This window comes from Hypanus sabinus, chromosome 2 (assembly GCF_030144855.1).
Source record: "Hypanus sabinus isolate sHypSab1 chromosome 2, sHypSab1.hap1, whole genome shotgun sequence".
In the NCBI taxonomy this organism is placed as follows: Eukaryota; Metazoa; Chordata; class Chondrichthyes; order Myliobatiformes; family Dasyatidae; genus Hypanus; species Hypanus sabinus.
The window spans coordinates 164116205-164144118 of record NC_082707.1 but is presented as its reverse complement, the minus strand read 5'-3'; the positions used below and the strand labels follow the sequence as shown (position 1 = coordinate 164144118).

The window sequence follows — 27914 nt, the reverse complement described above, 5'->3', positions numbered from 1 at the left end:
AATGAGGGTGGGGGGGGCAGGGGCAGGGTGAATCTTGCTAAGAAAAATTTAAGCCAAATACAAAGTTATACACCAAACACACTGTCAACAGCAACGACTTAAAATGGACGGCATTCTCCTTCCTCGGTTCGTAAGTACAAGTTGTCCGTAAGTCAGACATTCGTAATTTGGGGACTACATGTACATGGATTGGGGCAAGGTAGTAGAGAAGATACTGCAGATCAGAAAAGTAAACAGTTGTGGGATCAGAAGGAAACAAAAGATGGATTTAAAATCGATGTCAGAAAATTAAGGACAGAAGTTGATGGGGATTTTTGTGACTACAAGACATTGGTAGTGGAGTTCTTGGCCCCTTACTCCACACACCATACACCAATCAGTTAGACGTAATTTAGGGGCCATGGTTGTGAAGTTTGAAGCTGACAGAAAACTTAGAGTGAAGTAGGAAGTAGAGATAGCGCTGCAGGAAGGTATCAATAGTTACAATAGCAAGAATGTGACAAAAGGAATTCATTCTAGAGAAGTGTCATTTGGGAAAGGGAAACAAGACAAGGAATAAGTGCTGAGGTACTGAAAATCACTGGGGAGACACAGAGTGCACATTTGTTAACTTTAGAATGTAACAGGGCAGATAAATGCAGGTCCACCCCAGCTTACGAACTCTCAGCTTACGTACAGCTTGTGCATATGAACAAATGGATGGGAGCCCAGCAATATGCCTGGCTCCTGCAGGGCTATAGGCATCATCTGCAGTCTGGGGATTCAGAACATGGCTGCACTTCTGTTTAGGTCGTGCGACAGAACACTAGAATTACTAGCATAACCTGGGGTCCACCTCCAAAGTGATTAATCAGGCAAATGGCTAATTACCTTTATTGGGCAAGGCCTAGCATGTGCAAAAAGGAACCAGGCTAAAATGCATCCATCTTACACTAAAGTTATCCAAAGTTCAAAATTAGTTTATTATCAAAGTACATATATCACCATATACAACCCTGAGATTCATTTTCATGCAGACACACTCAATATATCCATAGAATAATAACCATTATGGAATCAATCAAAGACCACACCAACTTTGGTGTTCAACCAGTGTAGTAAAAACAATAATCTGTGCAAATACATAAAGAAAGAAATAATAATAAATAATTAAGGACTAAGTATCAAGAACATGAGATGAAGAGTCCTTGAAAGTGAGCCCATTGGTTGTGGGAACATTTTAAGTGAAGTTGAGTGATATTATATCTTTTGGTTCAACAGCCCGATGGTTGAGGGGTAATAACTGTTCCTGAACCTGCTGGTTTGAGTTCTGAGGCTCCTGTACCTTCTTCCTGATGGCAGCAGTGAGAAGAGAGCATGTCCTGAGTGCTGGGGGATCCTAGGTGATGGATGCTGCTTTCCCATGACAGCATTTCACGTAGTTGTGTTCAATGGTGGAGAGGTCTTTATCTTTGATGGACTGAGACATATCCACTACCTTCTGTAGGATTTTCCATTTTCACACCAGGCTGTGATGCAGCCAGTCCATATACTTTCCACTACACAATTACAGAGGTTTATCAAAGTTTTAGATGTCATGTCGCACCTTCACAAATTCCTAAGAAAGTAGATGCACTGCCTTGCTTTCTTTGTAATTGCACTTACTTGTTGAGCCCAGGACAGTCCTCTGAATTAATAATATTTAGAAGTCAGCTGACCCTCCCCACCTCTGATCCTCTGATGAGGACAGGCTCCAGGACCAGAGGTTTCCTTCTCCTGAATCAATAATCAGCTCCCTGGACTTGCTGACATTGAGTAAATAGTTGTTGCTATGGCACCACTCAGCCAGATTTTCAATCTCCCTCTATATGCTGATTAATTGCCATTTGGCTTACAACAGTGCTTCATCAGCAAACTTGACTATGGCATTAGAGCTGTGCTGAGCCACAAAGTAAAGAGAGTAGAGCAGGCGGCTAAGACACAGCCTCGTGGTGCACCTGTGCTGATGGAGGTTTTGAAGATGTTGTTGCCAATCCAAAATGATTAGGGTCTACAAAAAAGGAAATCAAGGATTCAATTGCACAAGGAGGTATTGAGGCTAAGGTCTAGGAACTTATTGACTAGTTTTGAGGGGATAATGGTATTGAAAGCTGAGCTGCATTCAATAAAGAACATCTAGATGTATGCAACTTTGCTGCCCAAATGTGCCAGGGTTGAGTGAGGAGCCAATCACATGGCATCTACTATGGACCTTTACTCCAGCAGGCAAATTGGAGTGGATCTAAAGCACTCTGTCAGGCTGAAGTTGATATGTTTCATCACAAACCTCCCAAAATCCTAAGTCATTGTGGACTTAGGTGCTACTGGACGAGGGCCATTGACACATTCTTGGGGACCTGCTTGAATTCCAGGTTGACAACTGAGTCCACAGTTGGATTAGGTGGTTCTTGGCAGTTCAGAGGGCGGATTGTTTGTAGTTTGCATCCAACTATAGCTGTACTCCTGGGGTACTTATTTCAAGTCAGAGTTAAATAACTGTGTTACTGTTCTGTCACTGCATTACAAGTTCGATATGCCAGCACCAGTGAAGGGCATAAGAGATTTACAGAGATGTTGCCACACCTGGAGAAGTTTATTTAAGAGTACAAAACATTGGTGAGGCCACACTTGGAATACCATGTACAGCTTTGGTTACTCTGTTATTAGGAAAGATATCACTGAATTGAATTGAATTGAATTGACTTAACTTCTTATATCCTTCACATACATAAAGAGTAAAAATCTTTATGTCTCCATCAATATGCAATTTATAGTAATTTGTAATAAATAGTACGTACAACAGAACAGTCGATATAGCTTAGAAATACAACTGCGTCAGCATGAATTAATCAGTCTGATGGATCATTAAGCTGGAAAGAGTGCAAAGAAGATTTCTGAGAATGTTGGCAGAACTAAAGAGCCTGAGTTGGCCAAGCTAGGACTTTATCTTTTGAAGACTACAAGGCCGAGGTGTGACTGTATAGAGATATATGCAGTGTCATAAGAAAGTACTCAGCTCCCACAAATATTTTCACATTTTACTGTGTCATTTTCTAAATTTAAAAAATATTGAATAGGATTTTTGAGTTATTCTACAAAACACTATGCATCATGTCAAATCAAAAGAGAAATTCCAAAATCTGTTGACAATTAACTAAAAATTAAAACCAAAATTGTAATGCTGAAAAGGCATCGATCCCCTTTGTAATTACAACACTAACTTTCCTCACATGTAATACTTTATACTACCTTACCAACTCACTCAATTTGTTAATGTAGAAAATTGGTGGATCATCTATTTTCAATAAATTCATAAGAACAAATACCCCATCCTTCTGTAAGGACTGACAGTATGGTAGATTTTCAGCAGACCTTCCAAAGTGAAGACAAGCGCATTCGAGACAAGTCAGGGAAATGATAATAGAGAAGCACAAATCTGGGGAAAGGTACAAGACTATCTTAAAGGCACTGAACATACCTTGGAGCTCAGTGCAGTTCATTGTGGAAAAAGTGGAGGAAAGGCACTCTACATACCTCAGAGTTCAGAGCAGTACACTGTTTAAAAGTGGAAAAAATATGAAACCACAGGCACACAGCCGAGGTTGGGCTGCCCCTTTAAAATTAGTAGCTGGAGAGGAATGTTAGAAGTGCTTGTTGGAGAGAATACTGAGACACCAACAATCACTCTGAGTGAGCTGCTGAAGTCAGCAGCTGCAACTGGAAATAAAGTTCATAGCTCTACAAACTCTAAGGCCTTGCATAAAAAAGAGTATTTATTGAAAATTGGCAAGGAAGAAGTCCGGACTAAAAAGAAAATAGCCTTGCCCATAAACTATGCAAAGCATCACTTAGAAGATACTGTAAAGATGTGGATGAAGGTCTTATGGTCAGATGAGACTAAAGTGGAACTTTTTGGCCTCAACACTAAGCGGTACGTGTGGCATAAATCTAATACTGTACATCAGCCAGGCAACACCGTCCCTACTGTGAAGTATGGTGGCGGTAGCATCGTGCTATGGGGACCTTCTTCAGTAGCAGGAAATGGAAATCTGATCAGGATTGATGGGAAGTAGAATGGCGTTAAATACAGAGAGACCTTGGATAAAAACCTGCTAGTCTCTGCCAGCAATCTTCAAACGAGGAGGAACTTCATCTTTCAGTAGGATAACGACCCAGAGCACATTGCCAGAGCAATCATGCCGTGGCTTCAAATGGAGAAAATTGATGACATTGAATGGCCCAGACAGACTCCTGACCTTAATCCACTTAAACATCTCTGGCAAGTCTTCAAGGTTGCTGTCCACCACCGCTGCCCAACTAACCTGGCACAACTTGGACCAACTTTACAAGGAGTAATGGGCAAATCTTGCTCCATCACATTGTGCAAAGCTAATAGAGACTTACCAAAAAGACTATTGGCTGTAATAGCTGTGAGAGGTGGTTCAACTAAGTATTGTGCAAAAGAGGATGAATACTTTTGAACTGGTGACATTTCAATTTTTTAATATTTAATTTTTCATGCTTTACAATTTTACTTGATTTTTGGGCTCTACTGTGAAAAAAGGAGTACGTGATTCACAAATAAAAATTCTCAGTTAAGCGATCAACATCCCTGGTTGTAATACTCATTTATGTGAACAAACGGTTGGAGGCTGAATACTTTTACAAGCCCCTATAAAATCATAAGGGGCATTGATAGCCTGAATGCACACAGTTACTTTCCCAAGTAAAAGGAACCTAAAACTAAAGCGCATAGATTTAAGATGGGAAGAGAAAGATTTAAAAGAGACCTATGGGGTAACTTCCTTCTCACAGAGGATATGATGTACAGTATATGGAGCCAATTATCAGAGAATGTGGTTAAGACAGGAAGAGTAACAGCATTTAAAAGACATTTCGCCAAGTAGATGTTTAAGAAAGTTTTGGGGATATGAGACAAATGTAAACAGATTAGACTAGCTTAAATGGATACCTTGGTTAGTAAGACTGAGTTGAGCTGAAAGGCCTTTTTCCTTGTTGTAATAGTCTGATTCTATGAAATATTGGATTTTTCGACGCTGTTTTCTTGACAATAGAAGAGTTTGAGTTGGGATTTCATCAAGATGTATAAAATCAAAGGCCTAGAAGAAGGAATAGAGAGAACCTGCACTCCTCAGCAAAGGCCAAAAATCTAAGGGGCTTTGATATTGAGGATGTTAACATTTTTTTTTACTGAAGAAATGTTGGGTGTATTCACAGCCAGGAATGGTGTTGGAGGCAGAAATATCACAACATTTAAAATCAGAAATTGCATCACAGCTGCAGAAGGGGGAGAATGTATGGAGGGGTTATCTACTGGGTCAGTATGAGTGGAAGTTATAAACAGAAAGGGAGCAATCACCCTATTGAGCTGTCAATAGACCCACCAATCCAGACTCACCAATAGCAAAAGAGGCACTGAGGAACAGATTAGTTTGCAGATTTTGGAAAATAACACAGTTGTTGTCATGGGTGACTTCAACTTCCCCAATACTGACCGGAATGCAAAAGGTTTAAATAGAACAGAATTTGTAAAGTGTGCCCAGATGGATTATCATGCTACATTTTTTTCTTGGTTTCATGGCCACCCAGAAAAGAAGAATTTCAGAATTGTATACTTTGATAATAATAAATGAATTTTATGAACAGATGTAGTCAGGGAAATGTAAAGGATATTTAGGGATCACTTGCATGGGATTTGTTGTATGGAGGCAGGGAAAGGATGGCAGGTTGAGGGAACCATGGTTGACAAGAGAAGTCAAACATCTAAGAGGAGGAAGGACATGGAACATTACAGCATAGTACAAGCCTTTGACTCAGTTGTGCCAAATTTTTAACCCATACCAAGATCAATATAACCCTTCCCTCCTACACAGCTCTCCATATTTCTTTCGAGTATGTGCCTATCAAAGAGACTTTTCAATGTCCCTAATGTATCTGCCTCTACCATAACTCCAGCAGCACGTTCCACGACCTATCATTCCTGTGTAAAAAAACAGCCTCTGACATACTCCCTGTACAGTCATAGAACAGTAGAATGCAGACACAGCCAATTCGGTCCAACCAGTTCATGCAAATCTATTAACCTGCCTAGTCCCATTGACCTGCAATTGGACCATAGCCCTCCATATCGCACCCATCCAGGTACATATCCAAATTTCTTTTAAATATTGAAATTGAACCCACATTCACCACTTCCACTGGCTGCTTAATCCATAATCTCAAAACCCTCTGAGTTAAGAAGTTCCACATGTTCCGGTTAAACAATTCACCTTTCACCCTTAGCTCATAACCCTTCGTTCTGCTCTCACCCAACCTTAGTGGAAAAAGCCACTTACATTTACCCTGTCTTTACCCCTCATAGTTTTATATACCTCTATCAAATCTCCTGTCATCATCCTATGCTCTTGTGAATAAATTCCTAACCTTTTCAACATTTCCCTATCAAGTCCTGGCAACATCCTTGTACATCCTTGCACTCTTTTAATCTTATTGACATCCTTCCTGGAGGTAGGTGATTAAAACTGCACACAATGCTTAACATTAGGCCTCACCAATGTATTATACCACTTCAACATCTCAACTCCTATACTCAAAACTTTGATTTATAAAGGCCATTGTGCCAAATGCTTTCTTTACAACCCTATCTACCTGTAATAGTACTTTAAAGAAATTGTGGATCTGTAATCCCAGATCCCTCTGTTCCTCTGCACTCCTCAGTGTTCAACCATGAACAGTGTAAGTCGTAACCTGATTTGTCCTTCTGAAGTGCAACACCTCACACTTCTCCACATTAAATTCCATCCGCCATTTTCAGCCTATTTTTCCAGCTGGTCTAGATCCCAGTGCAAGCTTTGATGGTCATTCTTGCTGTCTACTACACCCCCAGTCTTGGTATCATCTGCAAATTTGCAGATCCAGTTTATCACACTATCACCCACATCATTGATATAGAAGACAAACAGCAACAAACCCACGACTGATCCCTGTGACACACCACTAGTTACAGACCTCCAGACAGAGGGGCAACCAGCTATTACCACTCTCTGGCTTTTCCCACAAAGCCAATGTCTAATCCAAGTTACTACCTCATCTCGAGTGCCAAGCAAATTAACCACCCTGATCAAACTCCCATTCGGGACCTTGTCAAAGGCCTTGCTAAAGTTCATACAGATAATGTCCTTGCTTCATCAGCTTTTCTGGTAACATCCTGAAAAAATTACAAGATTGGTTAGACACGATTTAACACACACAAAGCCATGCTGACTTTAGTCCATGTCTATCCAAATACTCATATCCAATCCCTTAGCATTTCCCACCACCAATGTCAGGCTCACCAGCCAGTAATTCCCTGTTCTCAGAGCAGGTCTTAAACAACAGAACAACATTTGTTATCCTCCAGTCCTCCCCGCACTTCACCTGTGGCTAAAGGCATTTTAAATATCTCTGCTAGGACCCCTGCAAATTTCTGCACTTGCATCTAAGAGGGTCATAAAGAATACCATTCCAGGCCCTGGGATTTATCCACCTTAATTTGCCTCAAGACAGCTAAATCACCCTCCTCTGTAAAGGGTCCATGACCTCATCATTATTTTGTCTCACTTCTAAAAGAAGTCGTGTTCATCTCCCAATTAAGTACGAATGCAAAACAAATATTTTGAACAACTGCAAAAAAAGCAATGACATCAAATAAGATCCTTGCTCTTGCCTTCAAAAAACCTTAAAGCTTTATCTCAGATTGCATTATACTTTCTTCCCAACACCTTAAAGTTATGTTCCCTTGAATTAGCCACGTTACCCATGGTAGAGTCATTCAGAAAGTCAGGAAGCATTCAATCCATCTAAGCCAGGGTTCGGCAACCCGCGGCTCCGGAGCCGCATGCGAGTCTTTCATCTCTGTGCTGCGGCTCCCTGAGGCTTTGGAAAATAAATGATGAGTATTTAATTAAAATGTATTTTATGTTAGTTCGTTAGTTTTTGAAATGTAATTCTAAATTTGAAGATTATGGTGATCTTGTACAATCTAAATAAAACGTTGTGGTGACCCATTTCCTGGCACATCTGAACCGGCTCACAATTAGCCAGCGTTCCGGCTAAGGGAGATAACCTCGGGGGTTTGTGAGTACGTGTCTTTTGGAGCATCCGCGCCCACGGGGGGGGGGGGGGGGGTGGTTGAGGGAGGCTTAAAAGCAAGGCTGTTTAGTTCGAATAAACTTATCTTTGACTGCAGTTTACCGACTCCGTGTCGTTATTTTAGCACTGCGTGTAGCACACCACTACGTGTTTTTTATCGCTATTAATATACGTCACCACTGCTAATGCCTGACACCCGCCAGTGCACGATTTCTTTTAATTTTTTGATCCAAGGTAGGCTAACTATGGAGTAACCTTCAACTCAACATCTTTTTTTCGGAGTTCAAAATGTTTTTGTTGCATGCAGAAATGTAGTTTTGTTTTCTCTGCAGGAGTTCATCGATTTCATAAATGCAACACATTATAGTTTGTTTATACATAGCATAAAGGCAAAAAAAAACGTTGTATGCAGTGTTACTTCATTTTAAATGTCAAACGGGTTTTGTGGCTCCCAGTGTTTTCTTTTCTGTGGGAAACGGGTCCAGATGGCTCTTTCAGTGGTAAAGGTTGCCGACCCCTGATCTAAGCATAAGTTAGTAAGTTTGTAGATGACACAAAGCTCAGTGGTGTTGTAAATGGTGAGAGGTTGTTGTAGGTTACAATGGGACATTGATTGGATACAGAGCTGAGCTAAGAAGAGGCAGATGGAGATCAATCTGGAGAAGTGTGAAATTATTTACTTTGGAAGTTCAAACTTGAAGGCAGAGTACATCCACAGATCCCTCAGAATTTCCACACAAGTTGAGAGCGTGGTTAAGAACGCATATGATGTGTTGCCCTTCATTAGTCGGAGCACTGAGTTCTAGAATCATGAAGTAATGTTACAGTCAGTAAACACTTGGAGTATTGTGTTCAGTTTTGGTCGCTTCCTGATAGGAAGGATGTAGAATCTTTGGGGGGTGGGGCAGAGGATATTTTCTATGACACTGCTAGATTAAAGAGCATGCTTTATGAGGAAATATTGAGTGAGCTAGGGTTTTTCTCTTTGAAACGAAGAAGGATGAGAGGTGACTTGATAGAGGTGTATAAGAGGCATAGACAATACAATAGACAATAGGTGCTGGAGTAGGCCATTCGGCCCTTCGAGCCAGCACCACCACTCAATGTGATCATGGCTGATCATCCACAATCAGTACCCCGTTCCTGCCTTCTCCCCATATCCCTTGACTCCGCTATCTTTAAGAGTTCTATCTAACTCTTTCTTGAAAGCATCCAGAGAATTGGTCTCTACCGCCTTCTGAGGCAGAGCATTCCATAGATCCACAACTCTCTGGGTGAAAAAGTTTTTCCTCTAATCTGTTCAAAATGGCCTACCCCTTATTCTTAATCTGTGGCCTCTGGTTCTGGACTCCCCCAACATCGGGAACATTTTTCCTGCCTCTAGCGTGTCTAATCCCTTAATAATCTTATATGTCTCAATCAGATCCCCTCTCATCCTTCTAAATTCCAGTGTATACAAGCCCAGTCACTCCAATCTTTCAATGTATGACAGTCCCGCCATCCCGGGAATTAACCTCGTGAACCTATGCTACACTCCCTCAATAGCAAGAACGTCCTTCCTCAAATTTGGAGACCAAAACTGAACACAATACTCCAGGTGTGGTCTCACCAGGGCCTTGCACAACTGCAGAAGGACCTCTTTGCTCCTATACTCAACTCCCCTTGTTATGAAGGCCAACATGCCATTAGATTTCTTCACTGCCTGCTGTACCTGCATGCTTACTTTCAGTGACTGATGAACAAGGACGTCAAGATCTCATTGTACTTCCCCTTTTCCTAACTTGACACCATTCAGATAATAATCTGCCTTCCTGGTCTTGCCACCAAACTGGATAACCTCACATTTATCTACATTAAACTGCATCTGCCATGCATCTGCCCACTCAACCAACCTGTCCAAGTCACCCTGCATTCTGCTAGCATCCTCCTCATATTTCACACTACTACCCAGCTTTGTGTCATCTGCAAATTTGCTAATGTTACTTTTAATCCCTTCATCTAAATCATTAATGTATATTGTAAACAGCTGCGGTTCAAGTACCGAACCTTGTGGTACCCCACTAGTCACAGCCTGACATTCTGAAAAGGACCTGTTAATCCCTACTCTTTGTTTCTTGTCTGCCAACCAATTTTCTAACCATGTGAGTACCCTACCCCCAATACCACGTGCTTTAATTTAGCCCACTAATCTCCTATGTGGGACCTTATCAAAGGCTTTCTGAAAGTCCAGGTACACTACATCCACTGGCTCTTCATTATCCATTTTCATAGTTACATCCTCAAAAAAATTCCATAAGATTAGTCAAGCATGATTTCCCCTTCATAAATCCATGCTGACTTGGACCGATCCTGTTACTGCTATCCAAATGTGCCGTTATTTCATCTTTTATAATTAACTCCAGAATCTTCCCCACCACTGATGTCAGGCTAACTGGTCTATAATTACCTGGTTTCTCTCTCCCTCCTTTCTTAAAAAGTGGGATAACATTAACTATCTTCCAGTCCTCAGGAACTGATCCTGAATCTATGGAACATTTGAAAATGATTACCAATGCTGCCACGATTTCTAGAGCCACCTCCTTATGTACCCTGGGATGCAGACCATCAGGCCTTAGGGATTATCAGCCTTCAGTCCCATCAGTCTACCCAACACCATTTTCTGCCTAATGTGAATTTCCTTCAGTCCCTCCGTTACCCTAGGTCCTCTGGCCACTATTACATCTGGGAGATTGTCTGTGTCCTCCCTATTGAAGGCAGATCCAAAGTACCTGTTCAAATCATCTTCTATTTCCTTGTTCCCCATAATAAATTCACCTGTTTCTTCTTTCAAGGGCCCAACTTTGGCCTTAACTAATTTTTTTCTCTTCATACCTAAAGAAGCTTTTACTATCCTCCTTTATATTCTTGGCTAGCTTACCTTCGTACCTCATCTTTTCTCCCCGTATTGCCTTTTTAGTAATCTTCTGTTGCTCTTTAAAAGTTTCCCAATCCTCTGGCTTCCCACTCATCTTTGCTATGTTATACTTCTTCTCTTTTATTTTTATACTGTCCTTGACTTCACTTGTCAGCCACGGTCTCCCCCTACTCCCCAGAATCTTTCTTCCTCTTTGGAATGAACTGATCCTGCACCTTCTGAATTATTCCCAGAAATACCTGCCATTGTTGTTCCACTGACATCCCTGCGAGGGTATCCTTCCAGTCAACTCTGGCCAGCTCCTCCCTCATGGCTCCATAGTCCGCTTTGTTCAACTGTAATACTGACATTTCAGATTTTCCCTTCTCCCTCTCAAATTGTAGATTAAAATTTATTATGGTCACTACCATAATATGATAATGGATCCTTTACCTTGAGTTCCTTTATCAAATCCGGTTCATTACACAATACTAGATCCAGAATTGCCTTCTCACTGGTAAGCTCCAGTACAAGCTGCTCTAAGAATCCATCTTGGAGGCACTCCTTTCTTGGGGTCCAGTACCAACCTGATTTTCCAAGTCTACCTTCATGTTGAAATCCCCCATTACAACTGTAGTATTACCTTTGCAACATGCTAATTTTAGCTCTTGATTCAACTTGCACCCTATATCCAGGCTACTATTTGGGGGCCTGTAGATATCTCCCATTAGGGTCTTTTTGCCCTTACAATTTTTCAGTTCTATCCATACTGACTCTACATCTCCTGATTCTATGTCACCCGTCGCAAGGGACTGAATTTCATTCCTCACCAGCAGAGCCACCTCACCCCCTCTGCCCACCTGTCTGTCCTTTCAATAGGATGTATACCCTTGAATATTCATTTCCCAGCTCTGGTCCTCTTGCAGCCATGTATCTGTTATTCCTACAACATCATACTTACCAACTTCCAACTGAGCTTCAAGCTCATCCACTTTATTTCTTATACTTCGTGCATTCATATATAATACTTTTAATCCATTACTCTCCTCGCTTCTCACATCGATCCCTATCGCACTTGGCCATACTCTCCAATCCCTTCCTGAGCTTTCTGCCCCATCAATTCTGTTGTCTTTCTTAACTTTTCTAATTCTCTCTTTCCCTTTAACTCCATCCTTATATTTCCAGTTTGTCTCCTCCCCCCCACTTATTAGTTTAAATACACCCACCTAGCAGTGGCAAACCTGCCTGCCAGAATGCTGGTACCCCACCTGTTAAGGTGCAACCTGTCCCTTTTGTACAATTCATCCTTACCCCAAAACAGATCCCAGTGGTCTAAGAATCTAAAACCCTTCTTGCCGCACCAGCTCCTCAGCCACACATTGAGATCCCATATCTCCCTGTTCCTGCCCTCACTAGCACGAGGAACTGGAAGCAAACCGGAGATAACCACCCTGGAGATCCTGCTTTTCAGCCTTCTTCAGAGTTCTCTGAAGTCACGCTGCAGAATTTCTTTCCTCTTCTTCCCGATGTCATTTGTGCCGACATGCACTACCACTTCCGGCTGTTCACCTTCACCCTTGAGGATGCTCTGCAATTGCTCCGTGACGTCCTGGATCCTGACACCAGGGAGGCAACACACCATCCTTAAAACCTGCCTGTTGCCGCAGAAACCCCTTTCTGTACCTCTCACTATGGAGTCCCCTTCTACCACGGCTCTGCCTGACGTCTGTCTCTTCGGCTTTGCTTCAGTACCAATTTTTGACTTGCAGACCTGTCCGCCTCTAAGACTGGCAGTGTCTTCTGTCCCGACAGCTTCCAAGAGGGTGAACCTGGTTTCAAGTGGCACATCCCCCGGGGTCTCCTGTACTTCAAGCATCCATCCCTTCCTCACTGTCGACCCCATTCTCTCCTCCGGTAACCTCAGTGTTACAATCTCGCTGTAGGTCCTGTCCAGTAATCTCTCGTTTTCTCGGATGAACATGAGGTCATCCAGTTGCCTCTCCAGTGCCCCAACACAGTCCTTCAAAAACTGAACCTGGACACACTTATCACAGTTGTAGCAGCCGGAGGCACCAGCAGTATCCCTGACCTCCCACATCAGGCAAGCATCACACTGAATCAGTTTACCTGTCATCTCTTCACCACCTCTCACCCTCTCCAACTGTGGCATAGTCTCCTCCCTCAGCCTCCTCGCCGAAGGCTCTCGAGCCAAAGACTCATACTTTTCTCACAAGGCACTTCCCTCGACAAGGCCACTCCCCGAGTCAAAGCTGCAAATGCTTTCCATGCATAGACAGAGTGGACAGCCTCCACTTTTCTCCCCAAAGCATCAACAGGTAACACAAGGGGGCATAATTTTAAGGTTCATTGGAGAAAAGTAGAGAAGGGATGTCAGAGAGTCTATCCACAGTGAGTGCATGGAACCAGGCAAATACATTAGGGCCATTTCAGAGACGTTTAGGTAGCCACATGGATGGAAGAAAAATGGATGGCTATGTGAGAAGGAATAGTTAGATTGGTACTGGAATAGGTTAAAATGTTGCCACAAATAATGGACTAAAGGGCCTGTGCTGTACTATATAACCTGGATGAGACCTGACTGGTTTTTAACATGCCAGCCTAGGAGCTGTGAAGTGAAGGATAGGATCAATCACACAAGCAAAATGGGCCAAATAGCTGAATGACTGCCTTGCTCTAATTGGGGAGGGCAATACAATTCTGAAATATGAATGTTTACATTTTGATTTTTATATTTTTTTTACTGTTTAAATGCAACCCATTGCATGCTACGTTTCACTGCAGATTCCAGAACTCTGCATGTCTGACTTTACAAAAAAGGTTTAAACTGAAAATTAGAGAAAAGGTCCAAAATTGCCTCAACACTCAACATGCCCAAAGATATATAGGAAGAAACTAGGGATTGGCTTCTTTAGATTTTTTTTTGGTTTGGGATGCAATGGGTATGGTGTGTAGGATGCCAGAGACTCTGTGAACATAAAGGTCAGTGGATAAATGATGGACGGAGTGGTGCTTGAAGGGTTTGACTCAATGATGGATGATGTTCAGTCAGCAGAGATTCACAGAACAGGATTTAGAGGGAAGACTCAATGTTTAATAGAGTTGAGTGGGGATAAAGATCAGCAGGGATGGAATTCAAAGGGAATATAGTTGGGAGGATAATGGAATTCACTGGGGCTGCTCAGAGGGAATGGGTCTATGGGTGTGAGGATCAGCAGGTGATGTGATCCATAGTGACAGGCTTCAATGGTCATGTGATTCAGTGAGGGGTGAGGTTTAATGAATGGATTAATTCAATGAACATGCAATTTATTCAGAATGGAGTTCAGGAGATGTGCATAGAATTTCAACAGCACATGGAGTTCAGTGGGGTTCACAAGATGAGCTGATACAGTGAAATGGAATTAACAAGTAAAGCTGGCTTATTGGCAATGAGTTTCATGGTGTGGTTGCATAAATAAGGTTATGGTGTTCAATAAGCATTGGTTCTACAGGTTGACAGAGTTCAGTGGGAATGAGGTTGCAGGGAAAAGGATACAGTTATTGATGGAATTCAATGCGATAGGTTCAGTGACTGATTGATTCTTTGTGATGTGTTCCGATAGTGAATGGAGGACACCATTAAGTAGATGAGATTTAGTAGGTGTTTTTGTTCAGGGCGATGGGACTCAGTGGGGTGTCGAGAGAGGTAGCTGGTCATAATCTAAGGGCAAGTGGATGTAGTGAGGAATGTTTAACTGGGGTTCCGCGGGAAAGCTGAATCCTGATGAGGTGCGGGATTTGGTGGAACGTGGGGATGTAGTCCATGAAGGTGGGCAACAGCAGCCGAGGATTTCAGTGGGCGCTGTGCTCAAATGGGAATGGGGATTCACAAGCTGGGAATGAGGTTGAACTGGAGGAGAGATTCAGTAAGGATCAGCATCAATTGGGGCTAAGTGACTTACTCGTCGTATCCTTTGCAAAGGTAGAAGAGGAGCCTCCATGCCTGGATGGCGGAGAAGAGGACGGTGAAGAGGCCGATGAAGGTGGTGAACTGACAGGCGGACTCCGGGCCCCATTCCTCCACCACGAAGCGTTGCTTTTCCACCGTCATGTTCTCATTCTGCCACATCCCGCGGGTGAAGAGCAGGCATTTCCCCCCGAAATCGCTGCCGTTCTCCGACAGCGGCACCAGCGCCGTGAAACCAAACAGAAAAGCAAGGAAGTACAGGATGCACTGACAGAATAAAAAATTATTCAGCCCCATTTCTCAGGACGAAGCAGCTTGCAGAGCAGCCGAGCGGCGCCTGCGCGAACCGGTTCTCTGACGTCTGGAGCCGTCCCGTCCCGGAGCATCGCTGGAAGGCAACGGGAGGCGAGCTGAGCGAAGCGGGAGCTTTCCTGTAATGGAGCTGGAGGCACCCTGGGGTGAAGCTGCAGCCACGCTGGAATGTAACCGAGAGCACCCTAAGGTGAAGCTGCGGCATCCCTAGAGTGAACTCAGGAGCAATGATGGAGCCGACCCGGAGAGCTACTATCTTGGAGTGAACCTATGATCGTGATAGCTTGGAGCAGGTTTCCGGAGTGAATTTGAGTGCTCCTGGAGCAAAGAGAATACTAGACTACACAGATTGCAGTCATCCTGGGGAAAGTTCGGACCAGGTTTAAACTAGAGACCATCTCACAGTGATCATGAACCATACATACACACAAGAAATAGAAGTAGGAGCGGGCATTTCAAGTCTGATCTCTTAGCGCAGCCCCATTTTCTGGCCTTAACCACATATTCCCGGTGTGCCTAACATCTAAACATGTATCAACCTTGAATATAGTCAGCCAATGAGCCGCCACAGCCCATATCCAATGATTCAACATCTTCCGGGTGAAGAAATTTCTTCTCAGCTAAACAACCATTTCGTTGTTTTAAGACAGTAATTCCTGGTTCCAGATACCCTAACACAAGGAAAATATCAATCTTGTAAAGCCCTATAAAAATGATGTACTTTTCAAAGACATCATCTCACTTCCTTCTAAGCTCAAGGGAGTGTAGACCTGGTCTGCACATTCTCATACGACAAGTCCTCCAACCCAAGAATCTTCCTGGAGTAGCGAGGACAGACCTGTACCAAATATTCTAGACATAGTCTTACCAGGTCAAAGTATGATTGGAGTAAATCACCTTACTCATCTAGCAATAAAAGCCAACATTCTATGTGCCTTAAAATTTGCTTGCTGAGCCTCAATATTAAGTTTGGTGATTACTATTCAAGGACAGCATATTCAGTAACAGTACATATTCATAAAAATGAAAACACTAACATTGAGAGTGACTGTCCTGTGCATCAAGACAGTTTTTGACTGTGTGACATCAGGTGGTCCTGAATCACCAACCATCCTGCAGAGCACATGTAGCCATCTAGACCATGGCTGCATTCTTCTTAGGGTTATTGTAGAGCCATGCTGAGATGATGCTAATGTGCCTGGGGGTGAGGGGCATATGAGAGACAATTCTAAAACAATTGGGACCAGCCAGAATTGAACCTGGGGCTAAACTAGAATAAATCTGAAACTGTCCTGAACCATTTGCTATTCCAGAGTAAACCATGAGCTAATCATGAGCCATAATCTATACAGATCACCAAACTGTACCAGGAACAAACACAATGCTTTCAAGCAGTGAAAACCCCATTTAAGATCATGTACAGAGAGATTTTGATGTGCTGATTGATTTAAAAAATGTAAACCCACCAGTAAAACCAATCAGGAAACCAAGTGATACATGAGCCTTCAATAGAAAGGGGTTGAGTACAGAAGTTAAGATTATAAAGGCTTTGATGACTTTAATTTAAATCTACATGCAGATATGATCCGACAAATGATCTGTCTTGGAACCTATTCAACTTGGGTTTACTAAATAGGCTAGCAACTAATATCCGTTAAAAACCCTTAGCGCCCCATAGCAATCTGGACTACAACTCATTCAGCCCTGTAAAGACTTCACTGTATCTCCCAATTTCTCCAGCTCTGTCATACCTGAGCTAATGACAGTACCTTCTATTCATTTTACATAATTTTTTTTTTCATTTTTCTTTAACTGTGGTAAGAAAGATGAGGGAGAAAACTGCAAACCACTGACCTGTAGGCCTGATATCTGTAGTTGAGAAAACATTGGAATCTGTTATAAAGGATGTTATCTCAGGACACTTAGAAAATAATTAATATATTTGACCAATTTAGTGAAATAGTTGAGCACATCTCCAGCGGAGAAAATGAGAAAGAACCAACAGAGGTGGTGTATATGGATTTTGATCAGGTTTTTGATAAGATCCCAAAGAGGAGGTTGGTGAACAAGGTGAGAGCACACTGAAGTGGGAGTAATTTACTAGCAAAGAGTTTGCTTATAGATCAAATACAAAAGTAGGATATTAAAAAAAATCTTCTTGGGTTGACAGGCTGTGACCTATGGGATAGGTGTGATGTTTAACAATCTATGTTGACTATTTGGCTGAATTTGGCCAAATATAAAGTTTCCAAATTTACTAAAGTCACAATAGTGATGGGGATGTAAAAAAATACTTCATGAGATTATAGTCAAGCTGAGTGGACAGCAAGAGGCAGATAGTGTACTGTGGAGAAAAAAAAGAATTTATCTATTTCTTTACAGAAAAACAAAAATGTTGAATATTTCTAAAATGGTAACTGGGAAATACTGATACTCAGAGACACCTGGGTGTCTTTGTATGCAGGTCACTGAAAGCTACCATGCAGATGAAACTAACAATTAAGAAGATAAGTGATATATTCTCTTTAAATGCAAGCAGATTTAAATACAAGGCATAAAATGAATTATTAAAATTATTTAAGTTCTTTGTAAGACTATTTCTGGAATATTGTGTACAGTTTTGGTCTCCTTATCTAAAAAGGTGCTTGCTCTAAGGCAATGCAGTGAAGATTTACCAGATTGATTCCTGGAATGGCAGGATATCATAAGGAAAGATCAGGACATTAGGCTTCTGTTCTCTACAAGTTAGTAGAATGAGAATATCTGTATAAAAATATAGGAAATGCCACCATACACGTGGAAATAGGATCACCAAAGCTGAGCTCCAAATCATAATCAAGAACTTAACTGGTACAACCAGATTGACACAATGGCAACAAGAGGATAAGAATGTAATCTATGACAAGAGGCTCCCTCATTTCTTCCCCCATATTCTTGTCAGGAATAATATGGTATGTTAAAGACACATACACATGGAAATTAGCCTAGAATAGAGGAGTCCAATTGAGTGGTGTACCTGACAATTAATATTCTATTTCCACCACCTCTACCATTGGAACATGGTGGATGTCTGGGTACTAGCTACAAGACATATCATCAATGCCATGTCCATAAGTCATTCTGAACTAAATATAGGCAACATTCTTTCATTATATGAATCAGAATCCTGTAATTGCCCATTTCAAAATATTACATAATGGTGTTTCTTGACTAGCAGGGATTGCTAGTATCTGTTGACTTGATCACCAACAAACCAGAAAAAAAAAATCTGTTATTACCAAATACAAATAAGGTAAGAGAGTTTTCAGCTATATTTTAATCACATGATTATTCATTTGTGGTAAGTAGATGAACACAACTTCAGATATAATTATTCAGCTTGGGCCATTGCTGTTGAATCCATCTGAAGTTCTTTCTTTTTTCTGATGATTTTTGCAACGTCATTTTTCAGTTTCCCAACACTGCCTTCCAATTCTTCTCCAAGCATTTGAATCATTTCACTCCGTTCATTCACAAAATACCTCAAGCAGTGAATATGCTCCTCATCCTAAAATAAAATGCACAAGGAATACTGATTAATTGGCAATATTAAAGGTATTTTATCTATTACATAGTGAGATTTAAGTGTTACTCAAAGGAACTAACAAAGTCTCCTTTAATTTAACAAATTATTAAATCGCAGAAAGCAATCAACCAGTGTTCCAGCACTGTTGTATCATTACAGCAGAACTTATCAATATGAAAATGCATACTGTGACAAATAATGGCAGAATAACGTCTTTACAGTCGGAAAGTGCAACATAAAGGCTGAAGTCATGATTAATATAATTTTTAGTGATTTGGGAGTATCTTTTCTCATCATTCCATTCAACTGTACTGTTGAGAAGATCCCTTCAGATACACCCAGACTGTCACTACTAAAGTACAGCACCGTAGAAAGCATTCTTCTAGGGTGCATCACAACCTGGTATGGAAGTTGTCCTGTCCAAGACCGGAAGAAGCTGCAGAAGATTCTGAACACAGCCCAGCACATCACACAAACCAATCTTCCATCCTTGGACTCACTTTACACCACACACTTCTTTCCCACTATGATAAGACTGCTGAACAGATCCTGACCCTGTATTTGGGCCGTACCATTCAAATATCTGGACCTGACTTGCACTACCTTACTTTCCCTTTTCTATTTTCTAATCATGATTTATACCAGTAATTTAAATTTTTATTATATTTACTTCGATTTGTACTTCAGGGAGCGCGAAGTGCAGAAACAAATATCACTGTGATGATTGTACGCTCTAGTATCAATTGTTTGGTGACAATAAAGTATAAAGTATAAACTGTCAAGATTTACTTTGTGTAAACACATGAAATTCTGTAGATGAAGGAAATATTGAACAGCACAGATAAAATGCTGGAAAACTTAATAAATCAAGCAGCATTTAAGGAGGGGAATGAATAATTGATGTTTCGGGCTAATACCCTTCATCAGGACTTGGCCTGAAACATAGATTATTTATTCCACTCCACAGATGCTGCCTGACTTGCTGAGCTCTTTTACTTTGTGTGACTGCTTACTTCAACTTACAATGGAAAAATAACTTATTTTCACAGTGTCTCTGCTCAGGATGGTCGCAACTAGCAGGAACATACATTCGCTGATGATTTTTGCAACGTCACTCTTCAGTTTCCCAATGTTGCCTTCCAATTCTTCTCCAAGTTTTGGAATCATAGAACTCCTTTCATTCACAAAATACTGAGTTCCTCCAGCATTTTGTGTGTGTTGCTTGGATTTCCAGCATCTGCAGATTTTCTCTTGTTTGTAAGAGAATACATTGAGTCTTTTTCCTGCTTCACAATGTAATGTTGTAAGAATAGCTGGTAGTTTTGTCTATCATTCATGCTGCTCTATTATTAGAGGAGACCCCCTATTGTATTTGCTCATCTCTGCAGCACACAAAATTATTGCCAGATAATAAATCAAAATCTTTCCTCTGGTGTTCCAACCTGGGAACATAAAAGCTAATTTAGGATTGTCACTACAGCCAAAGGTGTATCCAGAAAGACCGGAGAATGAACAGAGAACATTTTGATTGTGATGGCTCATTGTCTGCTCACAGGTTTACATAAAGAAAGCTATTCCCTGCATTTTAAAACCTATATGTGGAACATAAACTGGCGAAACCACACCAGACACATAAAAATCTTTCATAAATTAGCATAAGGTCTTCCAGAAATTCAAGGTAAATTTTATTATTAAAGTACAAATATGTCACTATATACAATCCTGGGATTCATTTTCCTGTGGGCAGACTCAGCAAATCCATAGAACAGTACCTATAAGAGGACCAATGAAAGATGAAGCCAGAGTGCAGAGGACCACAAACTGTGCAAATGCAAATATAAATAAATAGCAATAAATAATGAGTTCATGAGGTAATGAGATAAAGAGTCCTTCAAGTGAGATCATTGGTTGTGGGAAACACTCAATGATGGGGCAAGTGAGGATAGCTATCCTCTTTTATTCAAGTGTCTCATGGCTGAGGGGTAGTAACTGTTCCTTTTGCAGCCCACAGAAAGTCAACGATTATTGCTGGTGCCATCTTGTCTTCAGATACAAGATATAAGATTTAAAAAAATAAGGATCATGGAGTTTTACAGCACAGAAACAGAGCCCTTGGCCCACCATGCCTATGCTCATGCATGCCCGTGTATGCTAATCACCCTGGAACTCATGTGATCTAGCCTCCAGACCAGTCTACCATGCTGTATCTCATCAAAGGCCTTGATATATGTCTACTTCATGGCATATCAATCCTTTCAGTTACCTCTTCAAAAACCAAGCCAGGTTTGTGAAATGTCTTTCTACGCACAAGTCATGCTCACTATCTTTAATCTATCCTTCATTTCTAAATGCATATAAATACTATCTCTTAGAACCACTTCCAATAACAATCCCACCACTCAATGTCCTATAGTTCACTGGTTTGTACTTGCAGCCCTCCTTAAATAAAGGCACAACGTTATCGATCCACATAACACACACTAAATGCTGGAGGAATTCAGCAGGCTGGGCAACATATATGGAAAAAGTACAGTTGACATTTCAGTCCTGCCAAAGGGTTTCGGCCCAAAACATAAACTGTATTTTTTTCCATAGATGCTGCCTGGCCTGCGGAGTTCCTCCAGCATTTTGTGTGTGTTGCTCAGACTTCCAGCATCTGCAGATTTTCTCTTGTTTGTGATTAACTATCCACCAGACTTCCAGAACCTTGTCTGTGACTAACAAAGATATAAAAGTCTCCGCCAAGGCCCTAGGATTCTCTAACTGTTGCTCCCCATAACATTCTAGGATATACACAGTCAGGTTCCAAGGATGTATCCACCTTCATGCTTTACAACTCCTCCAACACCTCCAGCACCTCCATCTTTATTGTGTTGCTATGCTCTAGAACATCACTGCTCCTTTCCCTGAACTCATAGCTTCCATGTGCATCTCTATAATAAATATAGAACAGAAGTCTTCACCAGTCATTTCCTGTTATTTCACGTGAAGATTACCACTTATTATTAAATGTCCTAGCTTATTCTTAATACATTACGGAATCTTTTAGGATTCTCCATTATCTTATCCGCCAAGAATATCTCAAGACCTCTGATGGCCCTCCTCTTTTCCTTCTTAATTATACTGTTACTCCCTTTACATCCAAAAGACTTGCTTAATCCCAGCTGCCTCAACCTGACCTTCACCTTCTTTTTCCTGGCCAAGGTTAAAGTGAAGGACAAGACAGGGAAGATCAGGGAATGGACTGAGAGTTGCTGTGAAATGTTAACCTATCCCTTGAGGGAAAATGAACTGGAAAATAATTTCCTGGAAAAAGATGAAATCATTCTGCATTCTTATAACTGTTTTTGAACAGTAAATAATACCACTATTTTATGTGCCAGGACATAAATTTGTTCATTTGATTGATACTATCGCCGAGGAAAATGTTCAAAATTTTCCCATGTTATTCAACTCAAATTTTCATTTGAAGTTAAAAGTGTGGCTTGAAATTAGCTTATCTGTAAGCTTGTAACCTGTTTTCCTTGACAGGTAAAAAATGAATGGGTTTACAATACCTTCAATAGCCAGAACCTTTTATTGGCCTTTCCAAAGTTTGTTTGTTGAAATTAATATCTAGCATCAAATTTTCTAGGCTTACTCATGATAATAAAATTATAGAACTGCATTTCTTAAATAACTAAGTGAAAGTCAAGATGATGGCCAGTTCTTTAGTGTGAACGCCAGGACAGATAATAATGCCAGCAGGATATCTCATCAACAAAATCCTTGCAGTAACAAAGTTATACATTCTTAAACTGAAATGGAATAAAAGAAGACTAAAATGGTTACATGATGAATGAACTCCAGATCTAAGCATAATCCTGTGGATTAGTTATGGCCCAAGTAATTCCGCTGTATCTATTATATTTTGCATGAATACTGAGCAGCAATTTTTCTCTCTTTATTGTTCATCAGTTTTGTGGACTGGCAGGTGCAAGCTCCAAGAAAATCATGTTCTTGAGATGTGAATGCTCATATGAAAGATTAATGATGGTGGGATGCTTACAGCAGATTTAACAAGATATAGTCCATACCTATTGCAGGTTTAACAAGAAGCAGTCTGCAATTGATAGCTAGATGATTTTACATTCAGTTATGTTATAAAGGTGTATGTGAGGATCCAAATTAATTTCAGTTATGCAGCAGCTCTAATGTCTCATGAATGATGAAAGTCCAATGGTGATTTCAAATTCTTTCACTCAAATGCAATAAATTCTTTTAGATTATTATTAAAAAGGTGTTTTCAGAGTTATAGATTCGTAGAACACGGAAACACTCTTGGGCTCACTGAGGCTGTGCTTACCATTAAGCATCCATTTACACTAATCGCCAATCAGAATTTCTACACTCACACTCTCAGTTTTCCAATGAAATTTTCAATTGTTCTTGAAGCAATTTTCTGGGGTAAAATTCCATGAAGTAATGTCAGTAATAGAGCAACATCCAAAAATCACTCCTGTGTGATTTTCAACCAGTCTGGTCTGGAAAGGTGCAGATCCCATGTATTCATGAAACAATCAGCTTTTACTCTTAAAGTTTTCCATGAGACAGGGCAAATTAAATCGGTCAACACTCAAACTGCATTCTTTACCCTCACAGATCTTTGACCTCCTACACCTTCAAATATGGAATCACATTGCTGCCTGGACTGCTATCGTTCAACCTCAGGATCATTCGAGACTGGTGATGCTGATCTCTGCCGCATCGAGTCATAATGTCACAGAGCACTGAACACAAACACAGGCACTTTGGTCCACTCAGTCCATAGAGTTCACAACCCACCAACCAGAAATTTAAAATATGGAATAAAATTCCCTCTCATGGAATCTGCGATCTTTAAAAAAAGTAAATAAGTGTTCTATTTTTTTCACAACTCACATTTGTTGACTCGTATTCAAACGATGTGACTTCGTATTACAGAAAATCACAATGCATTCCATTTTCAAGCAGCGTAACCCACAGGATCACCAGAACATAAATGCAATTTGCTGCTATGCTTGCAACCTGACCTTGACTGTTGCTCTCTGCACAACTATGCTTAAAGAATATATTACATGTTTCAGTTGTAATCTTGCTAGAGCGAAATACTATAGATCTAACTCAAAAAAGTACTGCCAATTCTGTTTCTCTCTCCCACATCCTCTCTGTATATTTACAATATATTTTATGAAGCATATGAATTTGCACATATTGCAATGTATCTATTGAACCATTTTCTTGAACTGATGTGTTTCTCCAGCATTTGTTTTATTTCTCTTGTACTCTGGTCATCTGTAAAATGTCTTGATGCCACTTGCTGTGCTGTGTGATTTGAGATTCTATTTCTCACTTTAACATTTTGACTTGGCTTCCTCACCTCTGCGTTATTCCAGGTCCATTCCTATTATTTTCTTCAAGTATTTCTGTTTCTTCCTTTCTTTGGGTTCCTCTTACTAAACTTCCCCTGAGCCATGTTTTGCTGCATTTATTTGTTATAAATGGAAACCTCCTTTCAAAAAGCTGCATACATCATTGAATACATTTTCCAAGTTTCACTGAGTATTTGAAGTTAGCCACTTTTAGTTGGCCGACAATTATGTAATTAGCATATAATTAGTTAACAACCCTGAACAAAACTACTACATCCTGACATTATATGCTTTATTTGATTAGCCTGGGTAAATCCTTTTATATGTGTAATCATATCCCCATAGGTAAAGCATATTTAATTATTTCCAGCTCTTCAAAGATCAGTTTTGTGAGGATATGTATGGATTGATACAGTACTTTATGAAACAAATTTAAAAATCCCTTCTAAAGCTATTTTTTCTTATTTTTACAGTGGCATTGTTGTAATTCTATTATTTATTTTCCTCTAGCTGACTACTACACCTGCGTTTAGCAGATGTATGAATTTTAATGTCAAGATGTTCAATATGTATAAATTCATACATTTTATAGATATCTCACAGATACATGCTATATTTAACAATAATGTTATAGTTGTTTAATAAAAGCCTACACTGTCTGGGATTCCCATATTATGTTAACAAACGTAGAATACAGAAACATTCAAAGATCCACCTAACTGAGACCCCCTGAATCTGCTTCATTTTCTCTCCGTTATAAGCTCATCTGGTTTGAGGCTGATTATGGTTCCACTTTTCGTATTCAAAAGTATTAGTAGAAAACTTGCCATAAATCCATTCGACAGTGATTTGTCTCCCCTACAGAGAGTACTCCGGCACAGTTAATGCAGAAAATATTAACAGTGCTGTAAAAAGTACACTCCCTTGCTGGTGTTCAGCATTCATTGGGACAAGGCACTCTGCTTCCAATAACCGTTTTATGGAAGCAAATGGGAACCAATCTAATGGAAAAAAAGCTATTTCAGTTTTCCTTTCTGATTAATTGTATTGCAGATTAAGTCAGAATAAAGAAAACGTTTACTGCTCTGTTCTCTAATTTTAATTCTATAGTATGCAGAGCTTGCATTATTGTAAATTATCAATAGTTGTACAAAGTCTGATGGAATTAGCCTTCCTGGCACCAATCCTCCTATAAACGTCCAGTATCCATTTTAGTCAAAGTCATTATACTCAGTTTCAATAATCTACAATATATCCTTGTACCATATAAAAATAGAAAATAGCACGGAAAATGTCTGCACACCTGTCAACACAGAGAATTTAAAAGCACGTTATGACAGTAAGTTCTCATCAGTAAGATTTGTTTTTGTTATATATTTTTCAAGATACAAAGCCAACATTTATTGCCCATCAAACTAATTGCCCTTAAGGGGTTGAGGAACCATCTTCTTGAACTACTGAGCTCCAACTCCGACATAGCAGTTATAATAGAGCTGATTGGCTTGCTGTGCCATTGCAGAGGGCAATTAAGGGTCAATTATATTGCATGGTTTTAGATTCACATATAGGCCAGACTCAGTAAGGATGATAGAATTTCTTTCTCAAGGATATTAATGAATCAGGCAACTTTATACAATAATCTAGTACATTTAAGGTCACTATTATAAATACTACCAACACGTACAAACAGGCTGGAGGAACTCAGCAGGTCGGACAGCATCCATGGAAACGAACAGTCAACGTTTCAGGCTGAGACCCTTCATCAGGACTTATAAATACCAGTTTTTTAAAAGCATTGTAATTGTGTTTAAATTTCACGGCTAGCGTGGCGGACTTGAATTTTGGAGCAACTCACACAAAATACTGGGTATATAATAGGTGGTCAGCAGGTTAGGATACATCTCTAGTGGGGAATCAATTGTTAACAATTTGGGCCAAAACCCTTCCTCGACACTGGAGGGGGGGGGGGGGAAGAAGCCAGAATAAGAAGGCAGGAGAAGGAGAAGTACAAGCTGGTGAAACCAGCTGAGGGGGAAGGTGGGTAGATGATGGAAGGGGGATGGATTAAGAAGCTGTGAGGTGATAGGCAGAAGTGGTAGAGGGCTGAAGACAAAGGAGTCTGATAGGACAGGAGAGTGGACCATGGGAGAAAGGGAAGGAGGAGGGGCATCAGAGGGAGGTTATGGGCAGATGAGAAGAGAAGGGGTAGAGGGGAGAAATTACTGAAATTTAGAGAAATTGATGTTCATTCCATCAGATCGCTACCCAGATGGAATATGAAATGTTGCTCCTCCAACCTGAGAGTGGCCTCATCGTGGCAGCAGTGAAGCCATGGACCGACATGTCAGAATGGGAATAGGAAGTCGAATTGAACTGGGTGGCCACTGCAAAATCTCGCCTTTTGTGGTGCACAGAGTGATGGTGTTGTACTTGCAGTCTCATCTGCAAGGACTATTTGGGGCCCTAAATAGTGATAAGGAAGGAGGTATATGGGCAGGTGAAGCACCAGTCCAGTTTACAGAGATAAGTGCCAGGAGGGAGATCAATGGGGAGGGATGAGTGGACACAGCAGACATGTAGAGCCTTTCTAATCTATCACCTATCACATTATTTAGTGCATTTTTTGTGGTTGAACATGGTCCGTCCACAAGATAAATACTGTAGATCCCTCACCAACATGGGCTTTGATCATAACAGTCATTTAACCAGTGATACAGTACACATTCTAAAATTATGCATTTTTTCATCCAGATTGCATCAACCAGACTGACACAACTAGTGAGAATTCTGCCCAAAAGTAATGGCACATACACGCCTTTTTCATTAAACTCAATTTCACTAATCCCGAAGTACTGCTGATGCTGGAATCTGAAGTTAAAATAATAAATTCTAGCGATACGCAGAAGACCAAGCAACTACTGTGAAATAAAATAAACAGTTTGCTTTCAACTCCTCAATATAAATGTGTTTCAGCAGCTGTAAACCTGAGGTGGGACTACTTCATAGAACATGGAACATGGAACGGTACAGCACAGGAACAGGCCATTCAGCCCACAATGTTGTGCAGAACCAGCTAAAAAGCAAATCAAAAACACCCAAACACTAATTTCTCCTACTTACACCATGTCCATATTCCCTCTATCTTCCTTACATCCATGTGCCTGTCCAAATATCTCTTATAAGCCTCTAATGTATTTGCTTCTACCACCATACCAGACAGTGCATTCCAGGCATCCATGGCTCTTTGAGTAAAAAACTTACCCCTCATATCCCCCTTGAACCTACCCCTTCTCACTTTCAGTACTTGCTTTCTGGTATTTGACATTTCAATCCTGGGGAGCAGATACTTTCTGTGCACTCCGTCTATGCCTTGCATAATCTTATAAAACTGTCAGATCTCCCTTCAGCCTCCGGCGCTTCAGAGAAAACAATCCAAGTTTAACCAATGTCTTGTGATAGCATGTGCCCTCTAAACCAGACAGCATCCTGGTAAACTTCTTCTGCACCCTCTCCAAAGCTTCAACATCCTTCCTGTAGTGAAGCAACCAGAATTGTGTGCAATACTCCAGATGTGGTCTAATCAGAGCTTTAAAAAGTTGCAGCATAATACCCTGATTT

At 40.7% G+C, this 27914-nt stretch overlaps 2 protein-coding genes across 2 annotated transcripts in view; both read right to left on the bottom strand.

The window, feature by feature from the left end:
* The window catches only part of LOC132386122 (transmembrane protein 179-like), a 36535-nt gene extending 21140 nt beyond the window's left edge, over window positions 1-15395 (bottom strand). The window contains exon 1 of the mRNA XM_059958419.1: window positions 15025-15395. Coding sequence (XP_059814402.1) covers window positions 15025-15326 — 302 coding nt within the window. The 5' untranslated portion in view covers window positions 15327-15395. The remainder of the gene's footprint in view (window positions 1-15024) is intronic.
* Window positions 15396-18711: 3316 nt separating this feature from the next.
* The window catches only part of LOC132404011 (kinesin-like protein KIF28), a 94486-nt gene continuing 85283 nt past the window's right edge, over window positions 18712-27914 (bottom strand). Inside the window, exon 22 of the mRNA XM_059987955.1 lies at window positions 18712-18888. Coding sequence (XP_059843938.1) covers window positions 18712-18888 — 177 coding nt within the window. The remainder of the gene's footprint in view (window positions 18889-27914) is intronic.